Raw genomic sequence first — 19,815 nt, forward strand, 5'->3', positions numbered from 1 at the left:
TGAAATAAAGAACATGTGTTAGAGCATGTAATATCCCTCTCAGCTCTCTAGAGAAGTTGCATAGGGGCAGCTGTCAAATAAAGGTAAGACTCTTTATTCTGGACCTAAGTGCAAGCTGACCTGTATGGCAAAAGATTCTGTTGATTCATGCAAAATCTAGCACAGATTGACACTGAGTGAGAAGGGGCTAAAAGGTTCTTCTCAAATTACCACTGCCTTTTGTGACTGAGATCTTCCTGCTCCACCATGCATGTAAACTGCCATGGTTTCAGTCCTGAACTCCTTAGACAATAGGTTTGTCCATTTGGAGTCCCATGAAGAAGACTTCAGCTTTGTGCACAGGAAGTGGTACTCCACTGAATTGAATCATGGAGCTGTCTCCTTACTATAAGATGAAGTTGGAAACTGATTGTGGGAGTTAACACTTTCTTCTTTCTTCTTACAGGACTTGTACCTGCCTCTGTCCTTGGATGACTCTGATTCCCTTGGAGATTCCATGTAAAGGAACACAATGCTAATTGTCTGTAGTACAAGCTATGTTTAAGATACAGTACAGTACTTCTGCCAAAAGAAGCAGATAGGTGACTGGTACTTTCAAATCAAAGGACACAAAGTTATATGTCATTTTTTTCCTATGATTTATCCTCCGTGCCACAAATTGACACCTATCAACTATTAGGGATAGAGTGATACCATCCTTCTGAGTAATTTTATAGGGATGCAAAATGGGCATTGCCAGCAATCTGACACCAATGATCTCATGCATTTCCCCTTTACTTCAATTTTTTTCTTCTGCTCTAACTTCTTGAGTTTCCTATTGACTGCAGAAAAGTTGACAGTTCCCACTAGAAGTACATAACTAAATCTTTCACTGATCAATTCTAAAGCTAAAAGAAAACAAATACTAATCTCCACCTTTTCAAAATGCTGATGAATGCGAGCAGCTCTTTGAAAGCAGATCTGCTTCTAATTTTGCATCCCTGGCTTTAGCACCTGCATGCTGTCTATCACCAATTTCTGTTGCTGAACGGTGGGCAGAGAGATGGCTTGTTGCTCTGGTAAAAGATGCTTAAGATGCCAGCAGAATGTGAAACAAAGGCGTTTGGACAAGATTCAGAAATGCTGCGTAAGACGCTAAGTAAAGTTTTTATAGCACAGTGATTACATTATAAATTTCTGTATTGGGTCATTTTCTAATAAATAAGCAAGATATATATACATGTCAGCTGAGTGGTGAACCAGATTTCTCCTGTAGCCCAAAGATAATGCTGGCTGATATCAAGTTATTATACCTGCCATATGGTATCTCTCTATCTCTGCTTATAATTATTGCCTTGTAAACAGCCAACACTGAAAACACTGTGAGAATTTGTTTTCAGGTCTGACACCTTTAGGTCGCTTTTTGTAGCAAGAAACCAATACACTTTTTATAAAAAAAAAACAAAAAATCTTGTATCTGTGTTTTGGGAGTAAGTATTCAAGCTCCTTTTTTATAAAAGCTGGTAATTTTCTTTTGTTTAAAAAACACATTCAGAAAAATTTACAAAAAAAAGCCAATTGCAAAACAGTAATAACTGTATTTAGAAATCATGTCATCACTGCCAAACAGAAGAGAAGTCAATTCAAAATAATGAATGTTTTGATAGTTTTTTTGTAATGTTTAAACTTGCATTTTTGGTTTATACAATTCAATATCCCTAACTATGGCCAGATGCTCTTACTTATATTACAAATGGAACTTTGTGCTATTCAAAGACAGTATTTTAAGAAACTCATATTGGGGGTGAAATAAACTGGTATGGAATTTAGAGAAAACTTTCACTTTTATTAATTACTAATGACTCTTGCAGGATGCAAAGTTCATGTATTTACAAAATGCTGGTGGTTTTTACTATGCTTAGGCTTTACTGGCATAGGTTAGTTCTTTCAGTGACTCTGACGACTACAAAACTTTACCTGGGTACAGTACATGCAAACAAACCTTTTGTTGTTGTTGTTTTTGCTTTTACTTTTACTTTGTTTCAGCAGATATGCAGATTATTTTATGTCCTTGCAATCCCTTGTCATTAGAATGAATTATGAAGTTGTGATATTGGATGCTACATGAATGCTTGGCAATAGGATGACATCATTTTGTTCCTTCATTTGTGCCGGGATGCCATTCCATATTTTTTGTTTTTTCCATTGCTACCATTAACACTCTGTATTGGCTGCATCTTTTAGGTTCATATGATGATGTGTATAATGCAAGGTGTTTAGAGAAAAAAAAGAGCTGCGTGTGAGATGATCCAAAACAAACATTGGAGTTACCCAGCGATTTGAGTTATTTTGCACCAAATTTGCACCTACAGTCTTGAGCCCACAATTATTTGCACCCACAATTTTTTGTGAGAAATCATTTGTTCCCACGAAAAACTTAATTTTAATGTGTAAGCCTCTGACCACTTTGGGGTTAAGTGCCCATTTGACCTCTTGTATTAAGGTATTTGACTTCAATTCAGATGGATGAAGGTTCATGTTCCTTCCTGGTTAAAGCGCCTTGTTGGGGAAGGACAGTTTTGTGAACGAAGCACAGGAGTGTTGTCAGATGATCTTAGTTCAGCTCTTGGCTCTGCCAGATTTGGTGTATGAACTGGAGCAGGTCTCTTAGTTTCTTGGTGCCTCAATATATTTATCTGTAAAATGAAGATAATAACTGCTCTATTTGACAGCGACTTGTGAGGCCAGATGTCCATTAATGTTTGTAAAGTGCTTTCAGACCCACTGACGGAAGGTGCAAACTGCGAGGTTTTACTATTTGTGGAAACAAACCTAGTTATTTTAGGGGCTGATGGTTGGGTGTATGATCGTGTGGATGCTATTTTAGAGACCATTCTTGAAAATATGGCTCTTTAAGTATAAGGGCATAATAGAACAAATTATTTATGCCAACAATACTACTGACTACAGCCTGTGTTACACTGAGAAGTCAAATTTACCTTTGGCACAATAGAAACTGACTTCCTCTTATCTTCTCTGTTTGAAATCTTGAAGATCCCCACCACCAGTTTTTTCCCAGGGTCTTTGTAAAGGCTCTGCACTGAATGGTAGCTATCATCCTACCTGTTAAAGATGACTGAGCAGTTCTCCAGCCACAATGATGCTTCTTAATGAGACAGAGGAGTGGTCACTTGAGTGACACAAGATGCTCCCACCCCATCCATGGTCTGAGTGTCTTGCCACTCATCTCCCAGTCCTTGTCAGTCTAGGAGGCAAGAGATTAGCACCAAAAAATAAATCTGGGACTTCCTTATAGCAGTTCAGAAGATTTATCAATAGCTCCGTGGGGAATCCAAGTCTCATATCCAAAAGCAGATATGAGTCATATTACTGACAGCAGTACAGTACAGTGCTTAAAGATGCATCGGAAAACTCAGTTTCTTTTCTCCAGGATCTGTCAAAATCAGTTTGCATGAGACAAAGCAGGAACCCAAAAACTGAATGGAACTTTGGGCAACCCACTATATGGGTAGCTAAAGCAGAAGTAGATAGTTCTCCATCTGCCACGAACAGTGCTTAGATAATAATTTTTTTAAAAACCAACAAAAAACCCCCTGCTAGTCTGCCAGTGGAACTTGCTAAAGAACTGTTACAGGCATTCTTCGTGAATTGCACTTAAAGTGACATGTCTAAGAACTTGATCCTGCAAATATGCACTCATGGGAGGAGTTTTGCATGCTCAAGGACTACTCACATGAGGAAGGGTTCTGCAGGACTGAGCCTGATGATCATTTTTGAGCACACACTGCCTCAGAAAGGGAATTTACAGAGGCCTAATAGAAGAAAGCATTTTCTTCAGAGGGAAAATGATAGCCATTCAGCTGAGCAAAAGCCACATGTAAAACAGGGTAAGAGATCAGACTCCCAGGTTTAAAATGCATTTTTCCAGGTAGAGATCAGTGAGCATTTCAGAGGTAACACATAGGTAGACTGTATGAATGCTGATATTGCATGAGAACTTGTACAGAAATGCATGTGGAATAGCATCCATACGGTGCTAGGCTTCTTCCAGGATCCCTGGAATATAAAAAGAAAAGAATCAGAGACAGCATACTATAGTAATTTCAGTATATGGATGGCCCTGATTCAGGAAAGCATGTATGCATGTGCTTATTTATAAGCATGTGCTTAAATCCCATTTACTTCAGTGGGACTTAAGCACATGCTTAATGCTGTTCTGAATTGCGATGAATTATGAATTACTTGTAGCATACTACTGCAGCAATTCCAGTCAAATTGAGTTACTTGGATCAGACCATAGTAATGCCATGATAAACTTCCGAGTTCACTGCTAATTTTGTTCTTCTTTTACAAACACACAAAACTCCTCAGGATATAAGGATTTGCCATATTCTATTATAAAAGTGCTGTCTGATTTCCCATCTGAGGCTGTTTTAAGTGTTATCTGAGACTGAGTCACTATGACCTCATTGTTTAAAAACTATACATGAAGGAATGGTAAGCATTGTGTATTACATCGCTCTATCTGTAATTTACACTGTGCCTGGTCTATTGCAGTGTCTATATATATTAAGCAGTATGTATGCATATTTAAAGGCATATCCACATTAAGGAGGAATTAGAGCAATGTCAGTGGCAGTTTTGTTTGTAGAAGATCAGGCCCACAGAGTATTGCATTAAATTATAGATCCTTCTGAAACTTTTTGTTAATATCGGGATCCTAAAGTGTATGGACCAGCCCCTCTGCTCGTGTGAATTGTGGAGCTACACCAGCTCTACCGCCAGAGCAGCTAATCTAATCTCCAATTTACGTACATGAAGTCCCTAAGGTAGACTTTAAAGATTTCAGTGATTTGGTTTTAATTTGGCACATTGTTTGTGATGGGATGTCAGACTTCCTTCTGTCCTAAAAGTGTCTGCGTTTCTAACATCTGTAAATTAAGCATGGCCTTTTCCAGAGCTAGGAGCTCTAACTGTGTTACCCCCGGTGAGATCAGAAAAATTAGTTTCGCTCAGCTGCCACATCACTCTTTCACTGTGATCTGTCTGTCTCTCACAAACACACACCGGCTGTTTCAGTCTTACAATTTTTGAATGGGAAAAAGGGAGAGGGAAACATAAAGATATTGGTGCACAACCAAGCAATGTTACAAATAAGTTATTTTTAATATGGAAAAAGTGGTGTAAAAAGTATGTTCTCCTTTAATATTATAAAATATAGGACCTTTTACATGATGCTTTGGTGGCTGCTCCTTGTTGTCTTTGACCTTAGAAATGACATCCTGCTACATCACATGGTAGCTCCTGACATTGCTCTTTTTGGGCCTTACAATATCCTTGCTTACGTGCAACTCCATTGACAGACATCAGTGGAAGTCAGGTTCTCTATTCAAGGGTACAATATGACGCTTAAAGTTCAGTCTTTCTTCTGTTAAGTCAATAAGAGTTTTGACATTTACTTCAGTGGGAGCATGATAGGGTCCTTATATCTATCCTTCACCCACTGAAGTCAATGGAAGTGATGCCATTAACTTGAATAGGAGCAGGATCCACCCTTACAGAAAATAAATAAGGAAATAAAAAATTGGTAAGTGAAATACATGGAAATATAGTATAGCCACAGAGTAATCTGAAACTGCACATGGTGTAGTCTCCCCATGTATTAACTATCAAATGTAGGTAAGAGGGAACAAACTAGTTTGTTTCTTTTAATGGTGATTTTACACGTTTTGAAAGTGATGAATATTAAAGTTATTTTTCTGGTTGCAGATCCAATATTAAAGCTGACTGGAAGCTGCTTTTCAAGCTCCATGATGTCATCTGTATTTGGGAGCTAGATGGCTCAAAGTGTTTGCAAATGAGACACAGAACTTTTCACCACTAGGTATACGTTAAGATTTAAGACAATACAAAGAGCCAGGTGCGTTTGCAGTGGGGCACATGATTTATTAGTGGTAACCTAGAAATGATACAGCTAGCACTAAGTCTGTGTGTAGTGAGACCAACTTGATTAACTCATTAAGTGCCTTCCAGCACATCTCTTTGTATTTCAGAAACACTTGCTAATATTGAAAAGCCCAATAAGGTGTAAGTGTGAACTGGCAGCCAAGGTATGCTACCTGAATCTGGAGTCTGCTGAGATGATTATTCTGCTTCGTATTTATTCAGCTGGGTCTGGGGTAGCACATTGTGAAAATGATGGTATAGTTTATCACAGATTCATTCTGTCTGGTGGCACTGATGCACTCTCACAGCATGTCCATGGATTTGGGGAGGCCTTCTCAGTGGTGGCTCAGGAATGAGATGAAGCTGAATCGTGTTTCTCTGAAGGCAGCCTGCTGGGCGTGTATTAGGTAGGATTGGAGGGTTCTTGCTGCTCCAGTCATGGATCCTGTTGTTGGGTCTTCTTGCTCCCCACCGCCTCCCACTCCCACTTTTCTTCTGGCCTTGGCTCTGGTATATCTTGTAGCATGTGTCTTCAGTTGTAAAGCTGGTTGTGGGATTCCTATAACTCTGCCTTTTTCTCTGAACACTTTAAGATCTGGCCATTCAGAATTTGATTGATGGCTCTGGTAAAGAAATCTTCATCTTCTGATCCATCAGGAGTTGTGCTGGCAAAACGCCATATGCTAATGGTGTAGCTGTATGTGCTAAGAGACCCTAATGTGGTTCTTGAGCCTTTTTTCCTTAGAGCTTTTCTTGTAACAACTGCTCTTTCAGAGTCCCCATTTGGGGCAGGAAATGAGGACCGTTCGTTGTTTGGTTAAGGTCACAGGGCCTGGTTCTTATTTAAAGTAAGACCACTTTACACTGTTCTGGTAGTGAGGAAGAGCCTCAGAGTGACAGTAGATTATGCTTGTACCCATTGTGAAGCCCTTTTGCACTGCCAGCATGGTGTAAGGTGACCTTAAGGTAAGTGAGACTCAAGCCCATATTCTTAGCCTAGTGGATAGAGCACTGGACTGGAATTCAGCAGATTTGGGTTCTATTCCCAGCTTTTCCATGGGCCTGCTGGGTGACCTGAGGCAAGTCACTTCTCCTCTTGAGCCTCAGTTTCTGCATGATGAAAAGGGCTGTTGAAGAACTAGGGATTATTTTTATTTATTATGTAATGAAGTCCGCAAACTGCACTGGAGTGAACCCACAGTCCATGATCCTTGGCAAAAGTTTCAAGAACTCATTATCACGTGAACATAGTTTTTAATCTGTTAACCCCGTGTGTGGATGAGTTTGCTGGCAGATTAGCCTCTGTCACATATTGTGAATGGGAAGCTACCGCTACTCTAGTGGTGGTGTTTTTTAAGTTACGTAGGTCGGTGTTTATCGGCTGCCTTTGTCTTTCTCTCAGCTCTCTGCTCTAATCAACACTGTGCTTCTTTTGCACAAATTACAAAGCTTTCCACCAAGTCCATTTTGACTGTCCTGAACACTGGACTGTTTGATGTGCTCTTGCGCTGCACTTTATTACGTCTTTTTGATCTTAACGGATCTTTCCAAGCCTTTCCTCTCTTTGATCTTCTGGTCTGATGAGCCTCTGTCCTTTTAACAGCAGATCATCAACTATATTGATGCTTCATTTATATTGCCAGTATTGTAGGAACTGTTCAGGGATTGCTCCTTTCCTTAGCCCACCTGTCTCTGCCTATCTGCTTAAGTATTGGCAAGTCCTAGGACCTTTGTTGTGCTTGCTCAGTTTGGACTGGGTAGCTGGGAAGCTTTGACTCATCTGGTCTATATACAGCTTGAGTTCTGTGAAACATTCTTCTTTCATCACTGGGCTATGTGGGGAAGCTTTGGAGAGAGCATCTGCCCACACAAGGCTTATCCTGGGAATGTGCACTACTGTGTAGCTGAAGAGAAGTCAGTGCAGGTGGAATCTCAGTATTTAGGAGGGTGGCTCATGCTGGGTCTTCAACCACAGCAAGGAGCTCAAGACAGGAGATTGTCATAAGCAAGGGAGACTGAATAACAGACAAAGAAAGATAAAGGAATAATGACACTAGACTGGGGTGGCCAACCTGTAGCTCTGAAGCCACATGCAGCTCTTCAGAAGCTAATATGTGGCTCCTTGTAAAGGCACTGACTCCGGGGCTGGAGCTACAGGTGCCAACTTTCCAGCATGCCAGGGGGTGCTCACTGCTCAACCCCTGGCTCTGCCACAGACCCTGCCCCACTCCACCCATTCTTGCTCCCTCCCCTGAGTCTGCCGTGCCCTTACTCCTTGCACCTCCCCCCCAGAGCCTCCTGCACGCCACAAAACAGCTGATCGGGAGGTGCAGGGAGGGAGGGGGAGGCGCTGATTGGCGGGGCTGCTGGTGGGTGGGAGGTGCTGGGAGCAGGGGTTGAGGAAAGCTGATGGGGGCTGCTGACGTGTTACTGTAGCTCTTTGGCAATGTACATTGGTAAATTCTGGCTCCTTCTCAGGCTCAGGTTGGCCATCCCTGCACTAGACTACGCTTTCCCGCTCATGAACGGTGACTTGTGTGGACCCAATTCTGGCAAGGGAGAATGGGGTGGAAATTGTCCACATCACTTCTGGCTCTATCGAAACTCTTGGAGAGTCCAGTAAATCCAACAGAAACCCCAGAACATCATTTCATGGTGTCACGTAGGGCAATGGCCCAAACCCACAGCCAGGTCCCAAACTCCTGCTTCTGGGCTGTGTGGGGCTGCTGCTTCTGGCCAGAAGATAATCACATGCTAACCAATGTTTGCAATGTGCATGTGTGCCTGTTTGGGGCCCATTTGTGCTACTAACCAAAATTTGGGCCCTGCATTTGTAAACAAGGAGCAAGCTTCATCTCTGTAACTCTGGTGATTTCAAGAGCCTTACGCCAAGCAGACAGTGGGCTGGTTGTTGAAGTGTTACTGGTTTGGGAGCCGTTTATTGCTAAGTCTCTTCCTGGGAAAGGCTTGTCTTTCATCTTTTCTCTTAACATCTTTAGCAGGGCTTACCCATTCCTGCTCCCACTCCCTTGCACAGTGAACGGGAACTCAAAATTCTGCAGCCAGTTTTAAAACTACCCCAGGTTTGACAGTTTGCAGTGGAACAGTTGCGGCAGGAGGATTCCTAAAGGGAATTAACACTTTGTAGCAATTAGAGTCTGACAACTGAAAAAGAAAGTTGGCAGCATTAGAGAAAGATGCAGTGATGGTCAATGTCCTGGGAAACAAAGAAAGGAGACTCATTTCTGAGGGGGCCAGCAGGGAGTATTTGTTAGGAAGTGTTTACTGAGCAGTGGGATATGAGTGGGAACTTCATCATAATACCAAATCAAATGGAAAGGAATGCATGAGACAGAGTGGTGGAAATGTCAGTCTTTGACACATGCAGAAATATAAATAAAGAGGGTGGAGAAACCAAGAATAATAAACAGAAGGGAAAGCCTTGGGTAGCCGAGGATGTACAGCTTGGCTCTGGGCTGAAAGCCAGCAGGGGGTCCATGGCTGTGAGTTGTTAGACCAATGCCTAAACTGGATTGCAGCCTACCCGTGGTGACAATTAGTGTCCCGCTCCCCATCACAGAAATAAGGTCATACTTGGCTGTGGGCAGAAGAACTTGATTTGAAATTCCTTTCCTCCCCCATCCCTCTTTTCCGCTGCCACATGAAAGTCTGCAACATCCTTGAAAGAGGGGGGAAACTGCAACCCTTTGTCGAGTGACAGCCAAGCCTGTGGTTTTGTTTTATTTTTATTTTTATCCCTCTGCATTGGACTAGAAATAGAAATGCAGCAGCACTGCCTGGTTCCCGAAAGGACAGGCTGAGTGCTTTGTAGAAGGAAATTGCAAGAGATGCAAAAAAGGGTAATGAGGGCATGTCAGATCCTTCCCCATGGAACCCAGCAAACTATGGCAAAACAGAGGCAGGGCAGGCCACTCTAGTCAAGAAAGAGCCACCGCATCCTCCTGAGGGAAGAGAATCTAGTTTTATTATCTTGTAAAGCTGCACAGAACAGAACTGCTGAGGTCTTTGACCTGCTGTTGGTCTTGTTCACTGAGTCACAGGCCAAACATGCAAACAGTTCAGCTCACCTGCACTGACCCCTTTCACCAGGAAATGTGAATTAATATAGAGTCAGATTCTGCAATGCTTATTCACACTGAGCAGTGCCTTACTCCATAAAGAGTCTCATTAATTTCGATAGGGCCGCTAGAGGAGCAAGGCAGTCCTCTGTGAGCTTGGGATGGTATAATCTTGCCCCTGGCTTCCTGCATTCAATCTGTCCCAGGAACGTCAGTATTGATGCTAATTTTCCTGCAGTGATTTATCTGGGGAGGGGTTGTCTTATGTGGTAGCAAATTGTTTTATCAGTTACAATTTCATTATTTTAGGGCCAGTTTCTCTTTCCCTTTCTCTTGCGTAGAGGCACTTTACTCCCTTAGTAATCCCATTGGCTCCAATGGCACCACTTGTGGAGTCAGGTGCTAGTCTAGCTGTCCCAAGGCATTCCAGTCGGGCCCCTATAAAGTGGGAGTTCCCTTTTGTGAAGCTTCTGGTGGGATTGCTGTCTCGTTGTTGAGTTTCCAGCTGTTGCCTCTTTGTTGTGTTGGGAAGAAAGGGGCAGAGCCTTTCAGTCACACAGGTGTCCATATTGGCCAGGCCTGTTTGTAGTTTCTTGGCTTAAAAAAGAAGAAGAAATGTAAACAAAAGTGAGTTTCAAAATGTGTTGTGTACCAGATATTCTTTGGCGTACTGATATCACTTTTAAATGTCTATCTTCCTCAGCATTCATCTCTGCCGTATCAAAACACCTGGAGTTACCGCTACTGCACCTAATACATTCAGGAGAAAGCACGGCTAGAAGGAACGATCTGCACATAGGACCAAATTTGCGGCTGGTGTAACTCAGTTAACTTCAGTAGAGTTACAACATTAGTGAATTTAACCCTCACATCCAGGTCCAGTTACTTACTCAGGTAAAACTCCCCTGGATTTCAGTGGGAGGGTTGTTGGTTTTTTTAAACAAAGATTGCAGGATTTTGTGGAGGAGATTCTACAGTAAGGACACAGTATAACACTTGACTGTATGAAACCCAACAGAGTAGATTCTCTGCTGGCACAAAGGGATAAAAACTCCATTAAAGTAAATGGAGCTGAGTCCGTTGGTCTTATGATTCAAAGACTGGTTGCTGTAAACAATCCCTGTTGTGAATATTTAATTGCGGGGTCAATTTCCAGGATTATTGTAGCAGAATTCATGTTGGAAATTCCAGATAGACAATAGTCTCTCTCCCGGTATGGATCTGTAATACCTGTATCTTACATGTTCTTTGTTGGTTTTATTGTGGCTAGTGATGAGGCAGCTGAAATGGTTCCATTCGGTTAAGCATCCATCTGAACGTGAGGCTAGGAATCTCAGAAAATCAGGCCCCCTCATGAGTTTTCGGGTTCTAAAGAAAGCTGAATCTGGTCCACCATTGACAGGAGTTCAGGGCCCACAGGGTTTGCAGGATGGGAAATCGTCTCTCTCTCAGAGTTTCTATTCCCAGTCCTAGCTGCAGCCAAGAAGAATGGAGGTTTATGGGTTTGTTGGTTTGTTTTTTAAAAAAAGAAAAGGTGCTTTCTTTTTACCAGATGTTTTTGAACATAAGAAAGAGAGTTCAGGTTTGTTTCATTTTAAGTTGTGGGGTAAACTCGAGGCTGGTTCTGATTTTATCCAAATTGGTTGGTCCATCTCTATTTGCAGCCAATCATTCCTTTAGCTGTATGCAGTCAAAGGTTATTGTCTTCCTTCAAAGAGTTGTTTAAACATTTCAGATATCCCAGAGCTGGATCCCCGACCAGGTAGCAAGACTCAGTCTGGGTAGTGCTCAGTCTGCAAGAAGGCTGTGTCCCTTTGGGATTTGCCATGATGATGATAAGAGCAGGGTGGTTCATTTGGCACATGAAGTCGTAACTGGATACGCTGGCAGCAATAGGTAGAGAGGGACCTGAAGCTGGTCCTGAAAATCCTTATGTTTCAGGGACGTCCATATCCAGAGCCAAACTAAAGAGATGACTCCTATCTCTATCATAGGCCAAACTGAAATCTTCCATCCGGGTACCTCTGAACATTGAGGAAGTCCAGATTCAGATCAAAATTTCAAGTCTGAGGCCAAGTTCTAGGCCTACATAGGTTCCCTCTGAAAAATTTACAGCCATGTCTTGTTTGTAAAATTCCACCGTAGCTGCTTTCCTGCCTCTGTCACTAACTGTAGGACAGCAGTCATGATGGGTCAATATTCCACTTGATACTGCAGGTGGCAGTCTAAATATCGCGGGATTTCAGCCTCCCTCACATGTTATGCGCCCAGTAATGTCTCTGGGGTACTTGCAAAGCAGTACATCTTTAACAGGTTCTTTTTCTTTTCTTTGCTATGGAAACTCCTTCAGATTTAGTGTAAAGTCTAATAATGTGTCCGTTTGAAAAGAAGAATGTCTAGGGAAGTAATTGCACTGGTAATCAATTGGTGTCTATAGATAACATGAAGCAGAAGTATTGAATGTAAGAACAAGAAAGCCGATGAGTAATTACAGTACATGCCGGATTCTGACGTGTAAATTGTTGTTAGTTCTCTTGTCATTTAAACTACATGTGATCCAAGCAAATTTCTCACTGTGGCACTGCTGGTACAGATGCCTCTTCGGAAGAGGAAACCTGTCTAGTTGAATCTCCTTCTATTCTGTGAAATAATGATATAATTTGGAAGTCAAAGACATGCTTTTCACTTCTTGGTGCCCCGCATCTTATAACACTGTATAGCCGAGAAGCACAAGAAAAGAGTACCAGCTGGATGTCTTTGTTATTACTAGCATTTGCCTATTTTCTTAGTCACAAGCTACAATAAGCCAATCTCATCAAGTAAACTCCAGGTTCTTCATGCCACTGGTCTCTGAAGAACGGGTCTTGCCTTCATTCTTTACCCTGAACTTTGCAGTGCTTCGGCAGGCTGCAATGCTGTTGAGAAGTAAATTGTGCTACCGGAAGTGTGCAGCTGAATTGGAACCTGATCGTTGATTACTGTCTTACGTCATTTATTGGTTTTGTATCATTTCATCATTAATAACAAAGCTGCAATATAATATAACCAAGAGGCCATAATGTATTTTCTGTTGCCATTCAGTTGTGGGGGGGTGGGGAGGGGAAAGAAGGGGCTGAGTTTAAAGTTTAGCTGGCATGCTTTAAACTCTCTGTACATAACCTTTGAGGACAAGACGGTTGTAGGGGTTGAGCTGTATTTTGCTAGACTGGTAAACTTCTTTTTGTTTTGTTTAAATAGTGATGTATTTAACTAATGACATGTTGTACAAAGCATTGTTAATTTAATGGATTTTTTTATTTTCCTGTAACAGATCCATATAACATTTCATTTTGGCAAGAACTTTTCATAAGCCAGCACCAGTATTGCACGCAGCATTAAGTTGACTTGTCATGCTTTTTTTTTTTTTTTGGGGGGGGGGGGGGATTTTTTTTCTTCAGACAAATAGCATTACCCATTGTTAACTTACTGCTTGGGGCTATATCCTGAATTTCCTTTTAAAATGAAATTTAATTTAAAGTTGCCTGTGAGGGATATGAACAAGCAAGAGGCTATGCCAAAATGTCTCAATTGTATCATCTTGTAATATATTGCAGCTTTATGCCAATGATTCCTTGCTTATCTGTACACGGTACATGCATGTTTTGAACTAATTCTACATTCTCCATTTGTGGTGAGTTACTTAGCATTTTTACCACCTTTTGTGCCATTCAACTTGTACAGAAAACATTTTTATTGATGTTTTAAAGGGTAAAAAAAGAAAAAGAAAAAAAAAACTTCTGCTCCATAGCTTTAGGTAGAACTTGATTACTTAGCTAACAGATGTAAATTCGTGGTCGTAGTATTAGAAGTGCTAGGTTGCTAGTGAACAAGCTTTTGAGAGTAAATGCATGGTATTGTACATCTCATTTCTTAATTAACTCTTCCTTTACCTCTGAAAAGAAGGTTCTCTCTTTCTGTCTTTCTCTCTGTCTCTCACTCTCTCATGGTTGTAAGTTACAGATTTGGGCATAAGTAAAATAATATACAACAAAGTTTGAGAAGCAGTTGTCAGCAGGTTCTCCTGAGAATGTGTTACGTATCAAAGAACAATGCCTTTGGCACTCTGAATAGACACTGGACTTTAAAGAAAAACAGATAAAGATCAGTCACATATTGTCTTTGATTGAACTGTACAATTAGTTAAATATTCACAAGATCACGTAATTAGTAAAAGATGTGATCTTATTTACCCATTTCAACAGAGGCGTTCGGCATGTGATGTATTTGCAAATTATTATGCCCCATACGTGTCTGTTTTTAATGGATGTAGTCCCATAGGTCTGGATTTGCAGAGTTTGATTTTACTGAATATTCAGTGGAAGGTCGGGGGATGAAATTGTGTTAGGGGTTCTGAAAACACCTCCTCCTCTTCCACATGCCCAGACTCTGATTTCAATTTACAGGGTTTCTTTGGTAGTTGTGCCTCCATTTGCAACAGAGGACATACAACATTAAAAGTTTGGAAAATATGGGGCCACTTACAAAGATGGGGTTTGTAAGAAACAAAGGAAACAGACATGAACAACCCCCCCAAAAAATCCTATCCATCCTAGATCTGTGTGTCTATCCCTCATGCCTCTTCTCTCTTAGCAGTATTTCCTTTTGTTAGAAGACTTAACGTTCTAGCCCAAATTTCCATATTTGTGAGGTGTTGTGAACTGTTTTTACTACTTGTAATAATCATCCCAGATCTGATAACACTTGTAATGCAATGCCATGCAGCAGAGAACCTGTCCACTTTATAGCTTTGCTCTCAATATTTGTTACTCATTCTTTTCTCATCTAAATGTACATTTGCAAGATGTGTGTAATGTCACTTTCAAAAATAAAATTTGGTTTCAATATTTAGGCTGATAAAACCTGTTGCTTCTTTTTTATTCGGCCTGATAAATATGTTGAAAACAGGTCTGAGTAGTTTTAGCTGTTCCCAGTCTTGCCCAAATTCATCCCAGTTGTATTTGCATGAAAGGAAAATGAGATGGGAAAGGGATCTTGACAGTCGTGAAATCATAAAAAGATCCATATACACGTGATGGAAAAAGTGACGTGCAGATAGTAGTCTGGAAAGGACCTATCATTGGGACTGTGGGGCCAGCTCTTTATTTGTGCTGCACTAAAGGTAGGGATTAGTTCTGCACTGATTAACAACTCAAATAACCCCACTGACGTCAAAGGGTTGCACCAGGCTCAAAACTGTACTAAACTTGACTCCTGGATTGAAATCTCGCCTGGGCAGCTGCCAGCATAAGGCCTGTGCACCACCTAAGTCTCACTTTAGCCCTGTGTTGAGGGGTTTAGTGGGAGGTGAGTGGTTTCTAGGGTTTGTGGTAGCATGGGGCTGACTTTCACCTGCAGCAAATAAGGTCCAAGTTCTTCTCTCACAACTACATTAGTGGGACCACAGTGAAGTCAATGACACTCTTAACTGTAAGCCCTTAGAAATGTTAATAGGGTATAATCCTTCTCATTCAGTTATACAGTGCAAGCTATTTTCCTGTTTATTTTCTGGTCAGATCTGCAAAATTAAAGCTGAATGCATTGACTCTGCCTGGCCTTTATCATTGGATGCTGAAACTTGAATTTTCCTCCATGAAGAGCTCAAATTCTTTTCAATATGCTCAGAAGGAGGCCTTTATCCTTTTCCCTGTAATTGCCTTACCATAAACCAGAGAGAGCCAACAAACTCAACCCTCTCCATCCAGGTCCCATTAGCAAGCAATGCAGGGGCTATCCACACATTTCATCACTTGGCTGATTATTGGCATCCATTAGCCATTAACAGGCTGTGCATGGACAAACTAAAAACAGAGCATACAGTACATTATTGTTTTCAATGAAAGACCCAGTTAAAAATCTGTGATTCCCATAATGAAACCAGGAGAAGAAAAGCCCTAGTAGAGCAGCATGCATTTGAACGTGCGTAAACTGAAGGCAGTGCAGACACGAACAAAAAAGTAGAACAAATTCTTTAGAAATTTTTCTGCATTTATCTTCATGGTAACCCCAAAGCGAACACAGCACCCCTGTGACTGGAGAGGTTTTAATGGGCCACTTCACCTTGAATGGTCCCTTGAAAACTACTTATACTAAACAGTCTGTTCCACCTTGTATTTAACAGCAACACTGAGTTAGTTTCCCAGATCTGAAGAAGAGCTCCAGGTAAGCTTGAAAGCTTCTCTCACCAGCAGAAGTTTTGTTCAGTGAAAGATATTACCTCACCAACCTTGTTTCTCTATGGAAACTAAGGGCCTTCTTCAGGAACAAGAAGGTTTTAAACCCTGTCCCCTCCATGTATATGTGTGGCTAAAATCAGCTGCTCTAGACAGTGTAAACTTTACATCAAGTTGCCGCACAGCAAGCCAGGCAATGAATCTGCCACACACCGGCTTGCTGAGCAGTAACATCCCATGTGGAGCCAGCTACGGTTTGGTGAAAGTCCCAGAGAGCGGGCTGACATACTATGCTTTAAAGTAATAGTAGCTCACCCTGCACACCATGACTTTCACTGTGCTGTAGTAGGGTCCACATGGGACGTTACTGCTCAGAGATTAACACCGCAGCTTGCAGTAACGTGGAGACAAGCTCACAGAGGAGATCTGGTAATGATATTAGGACAATGTGGGATTTGGCTAACAAGGACCATTGCTGGAAAACAATGGGCCTGGTTTTGCTCACACACCTGTAAACTCTGCTGACAAAAATGAAATTACTCTTGATTTAGATCAGCGTAGATGAGCCTCCAAAGTTCAGTATTCTCACTATCTCTGCATTGATCAATATATAGACACAATTCACTTTCAGTTTCCCTCCTTCATCATAGCGGTGAAAATACATGGATTAACTTTTGGATGCGTTAAACCCATTTTCTGTTTCTGTTGTATGGACTGAAACAAAACGTCTGGTCTGTTTGGAAAGCACTTGGTTGGTCTCTTGACCTAATCTCCACTTGATGCTCAGCCCTTGCTTGCTGTGCAAATCTGCTTCTAATCAAATGAAACATACTTTTTCCTGTCAGGCTTGTCAGCTGCAAATAATCCAAGGATTCTGCAGTTCTTGGCTTTGAATCCCAGCCCAAAATGTGGCAGAGAGCTATGTAGGGTATTAGAACATTTATCTTATGCTGCTCTGTGAAATGTGGAAGACAGTTGCAAAGTAAGCTATGAATTGCTCTGTAATAAAGTGATCTTTATCTTGCTTTTTCCCTAAATAAGACACTTCTAGCAGAGAGAGGGTCTGCAAATCTAGAATTACTTGTACAGCATCTAAAGTCCCTCCTAAAATCTCACTTCCACTGCTTGCCGCCCACCACGAGCCATCTGCATCTCCTCCCATGCCAGCTCCATAAACATATAGAATTGCACATTAGCAAATCCTGTGCACTTTTGAAAATCTAGCCCCATAGTATAATATAAAACCAAAGTCACAATAAATAAACACTCTACTGAAATAAGTAAATACAATAGCAAGAACCCTGGAACCAACAAAAACTATTTAGGATCTAATCCTGCAGCCATTGAAGTCAATGGCAAAAACTCCCATTCACTTAAAAGTTGTAGAATCAATGGCCTTACCCTGCAACTGTAATTGTGTGAGAAATACTTACATACATGTCCGGTGCCACTGAACTGAAGTCGGGACTCTTTGTATGAGCAAGGATTGCAAGACGAAGCTCCAAAGTGAGAATGTAAACTGTTTGGGGGCAGGTATCATGTCTTATACAGTATGTTTTTTAATCACTAGGCACACCTATGGCACTGTAACAAGAGGAATAATTCACTGTGATCTGTATTTCCTATTCTGCCTGTGGCAAGATCTAAACCACTGATACTGTAAAGATTCCCATTAATTGCACGTTTCCCAACAGTTCCCTTTGAAATTCCTCACTGCTTTAAGATGTCCCACACTGTCATGAATACTACCTTGTTTGTCAAAAAATGGCAAGTATAGGAAGGACGCACAAGTTTGTTGCCGTTTTCCTTTTGGTTCGTAGTGCAAGAAGTGTATCCAGCGCAGCTTCCTGCCTAAGGGGCCAACCTGGCAGGGTTCTGAGAGTGCTCAATGCCCATTGATTTCAAAGGGCGCTAAGCATTTTCCAAAAGATCTGCAGCTCTGTATTAATCAATAATACAGCAAGAAGCTATGGCTTATTCCGTATATAATCAAATCCAGTTGCCTCACCGTCCCAATCAATGGGACAATTTGGAAGCATAACGCCTTCAGGAAGGCACCTTTCTCTGTGTGTGAAAGTCATCCCAGTGCAGATGGCCAGCACGAAGAGAATTTAGATCTGTATGATTTTTCCTGCCAGCCAGGACTAAACAGCAAGTTCAACTCCAACCGTTCTAGTCAGTTTCTGATGGTGGTTTATCTACCATTGTCAGGAATGTTGCATTCAGTTAGGCCACGTGCAAGAAGTGAGGCTGCAATAAATGAGATAGATATTAAATGATGCTAAATGAATTACTACTATCCTTGTTATGGAATCCTGTTTATTTTAAGCAGAGATATTCCCACAGTTGTTACACCCCAGCAAATGTTGGGAACCCAACACCTGCTTTGGACAGATTTAAATTGTTTCTTCTAACAACTGTGTTCTGAGTGTGTCATCTTCTAATTTAAGTGTTTTGAGTGCACTGTTAATATCAGCAGGAGAAATGGGGAAGTGCCATTCAGCTGGTAAAACAACATGTATTCATCTAGTCACCCTGAGAGCGATGGCTAGGAACTGTTCACAGAATACAGCCAAGGAGAAGTATGTCATTTTTGTAGGTCCCTGCAACCTGTCAGTTTAGTAATAGAAGCTGCCATTCATACAGCACTTTAGGTTTGGGCAAGAAGCTTTATTACTTTAAAGGTTCGTGTAGACTGAAGTTCAAACAGAGTGAGATTCTAGATCACTGGGGATGAAGTTCATCAGCTATATTAGAATATCAGTCTTATGCCCAATGTAATTAATTGCCATTTCAAGGCAGAGTGATCACTTTCTCAGTGCACTTGTATATCCTGTGTCATAAAATCTCAAGAAGTAATAAGAGTTTCCACCAGAAGTCATTAAAGTTGGGCAGTTGCTTGGTGGTCTCCATAAAACACATCAGGGGGAGTTGTCCAGTTTCTAGGGAACAGATGTTCAAAGTGCTGAAGTGCTGAAGGATGAAGATAGGCACCTAGTGGGATTTTCAAAAGCACCAAAGCAGGTTAGTTGCCTGCATCCAGGCACTGAACCTGCTTAGATGCTTTTGAAAATTCAAATAGATGCTTATCTGCATCTTTAGGAACCTACATACTTATCAAAATCTGGCCCTAGGTGACTGAGTCTTAGCAGAGAGACTATTGAGTAAATGGTCATAGAGACTGAAATACTCTCACCCATAAGCATAGGTGCTGGAGTTAGGAGTGCTGGGGGTGCTACCGCACCCCCTGGTCTGAAGTGGTTTCCATCATATACAGGGTTACAGTTTGGTTCAATGGCTCTCAGCACCCCCACTGTACAAATTGTTCCAGCAACCCTGCCCCGAGGCTAGGTTATCCCTGTAACTCAGGTTTCAAGCAATATTGGTAGAGCAGAATAGGGACATTTGCTTTGATAATCCTCATTAAACACCAGTACTGTGGGGAAAGAAAAGAGGACTTCATTTTCCAACTAAACATCTTAATTTTTCATGACCTCTAGTTTCATGGTAAAATGAATTAATACAGCTATGAGTGTGTGTTAGGATAGTATAGTAGCATGATTTTAACATCCAGAAAACTT

The 19,815-nt window shown here is 41.4% G+C and overlaps 1 protein-coding gene across 4 annotated transcripts in view; it reads left to right on the forward strand.

Moving 5' to 3' along the window:
- The window catches only part of DCX (doublecortin), a 111,589-nt gene extending 96,681 nt beyond the window's left edge, over positions 1-14,908 (forward strand). For all 4 annotated transcript variants that reach the window (XM_075132501.1, XM_075132502.1, XM_075132503.1 and 1 more), the window contains exon 7: positions 446-14,908. In XM_075132501.1, the coding sequence (XP_074988602.1) occupies positions 446-502 (57 nt within the window). In that variant the 3' untranslated portion in view covers positions 503-14,908. The remainder of the gene's footprint in view (positions 1-445) is intronic.
- The last annotated feature ends 4,907 nt before the right edge of the window (positions 14,909-19,815 follow it).

This window comes from Caretta caretta, chromosome 9 (genome assembly GCF_965140235.1).
Source record: "Caretta caretta isolate rCarCar2 chromosome 9, rCarCar1.hap1, whole genome shotgun sequence".
Lineage (NCBI taxonomy): Eukaryota > Metazoa > Chordata > Testudines > Cheloniidae > Caretta > Caretta caretta.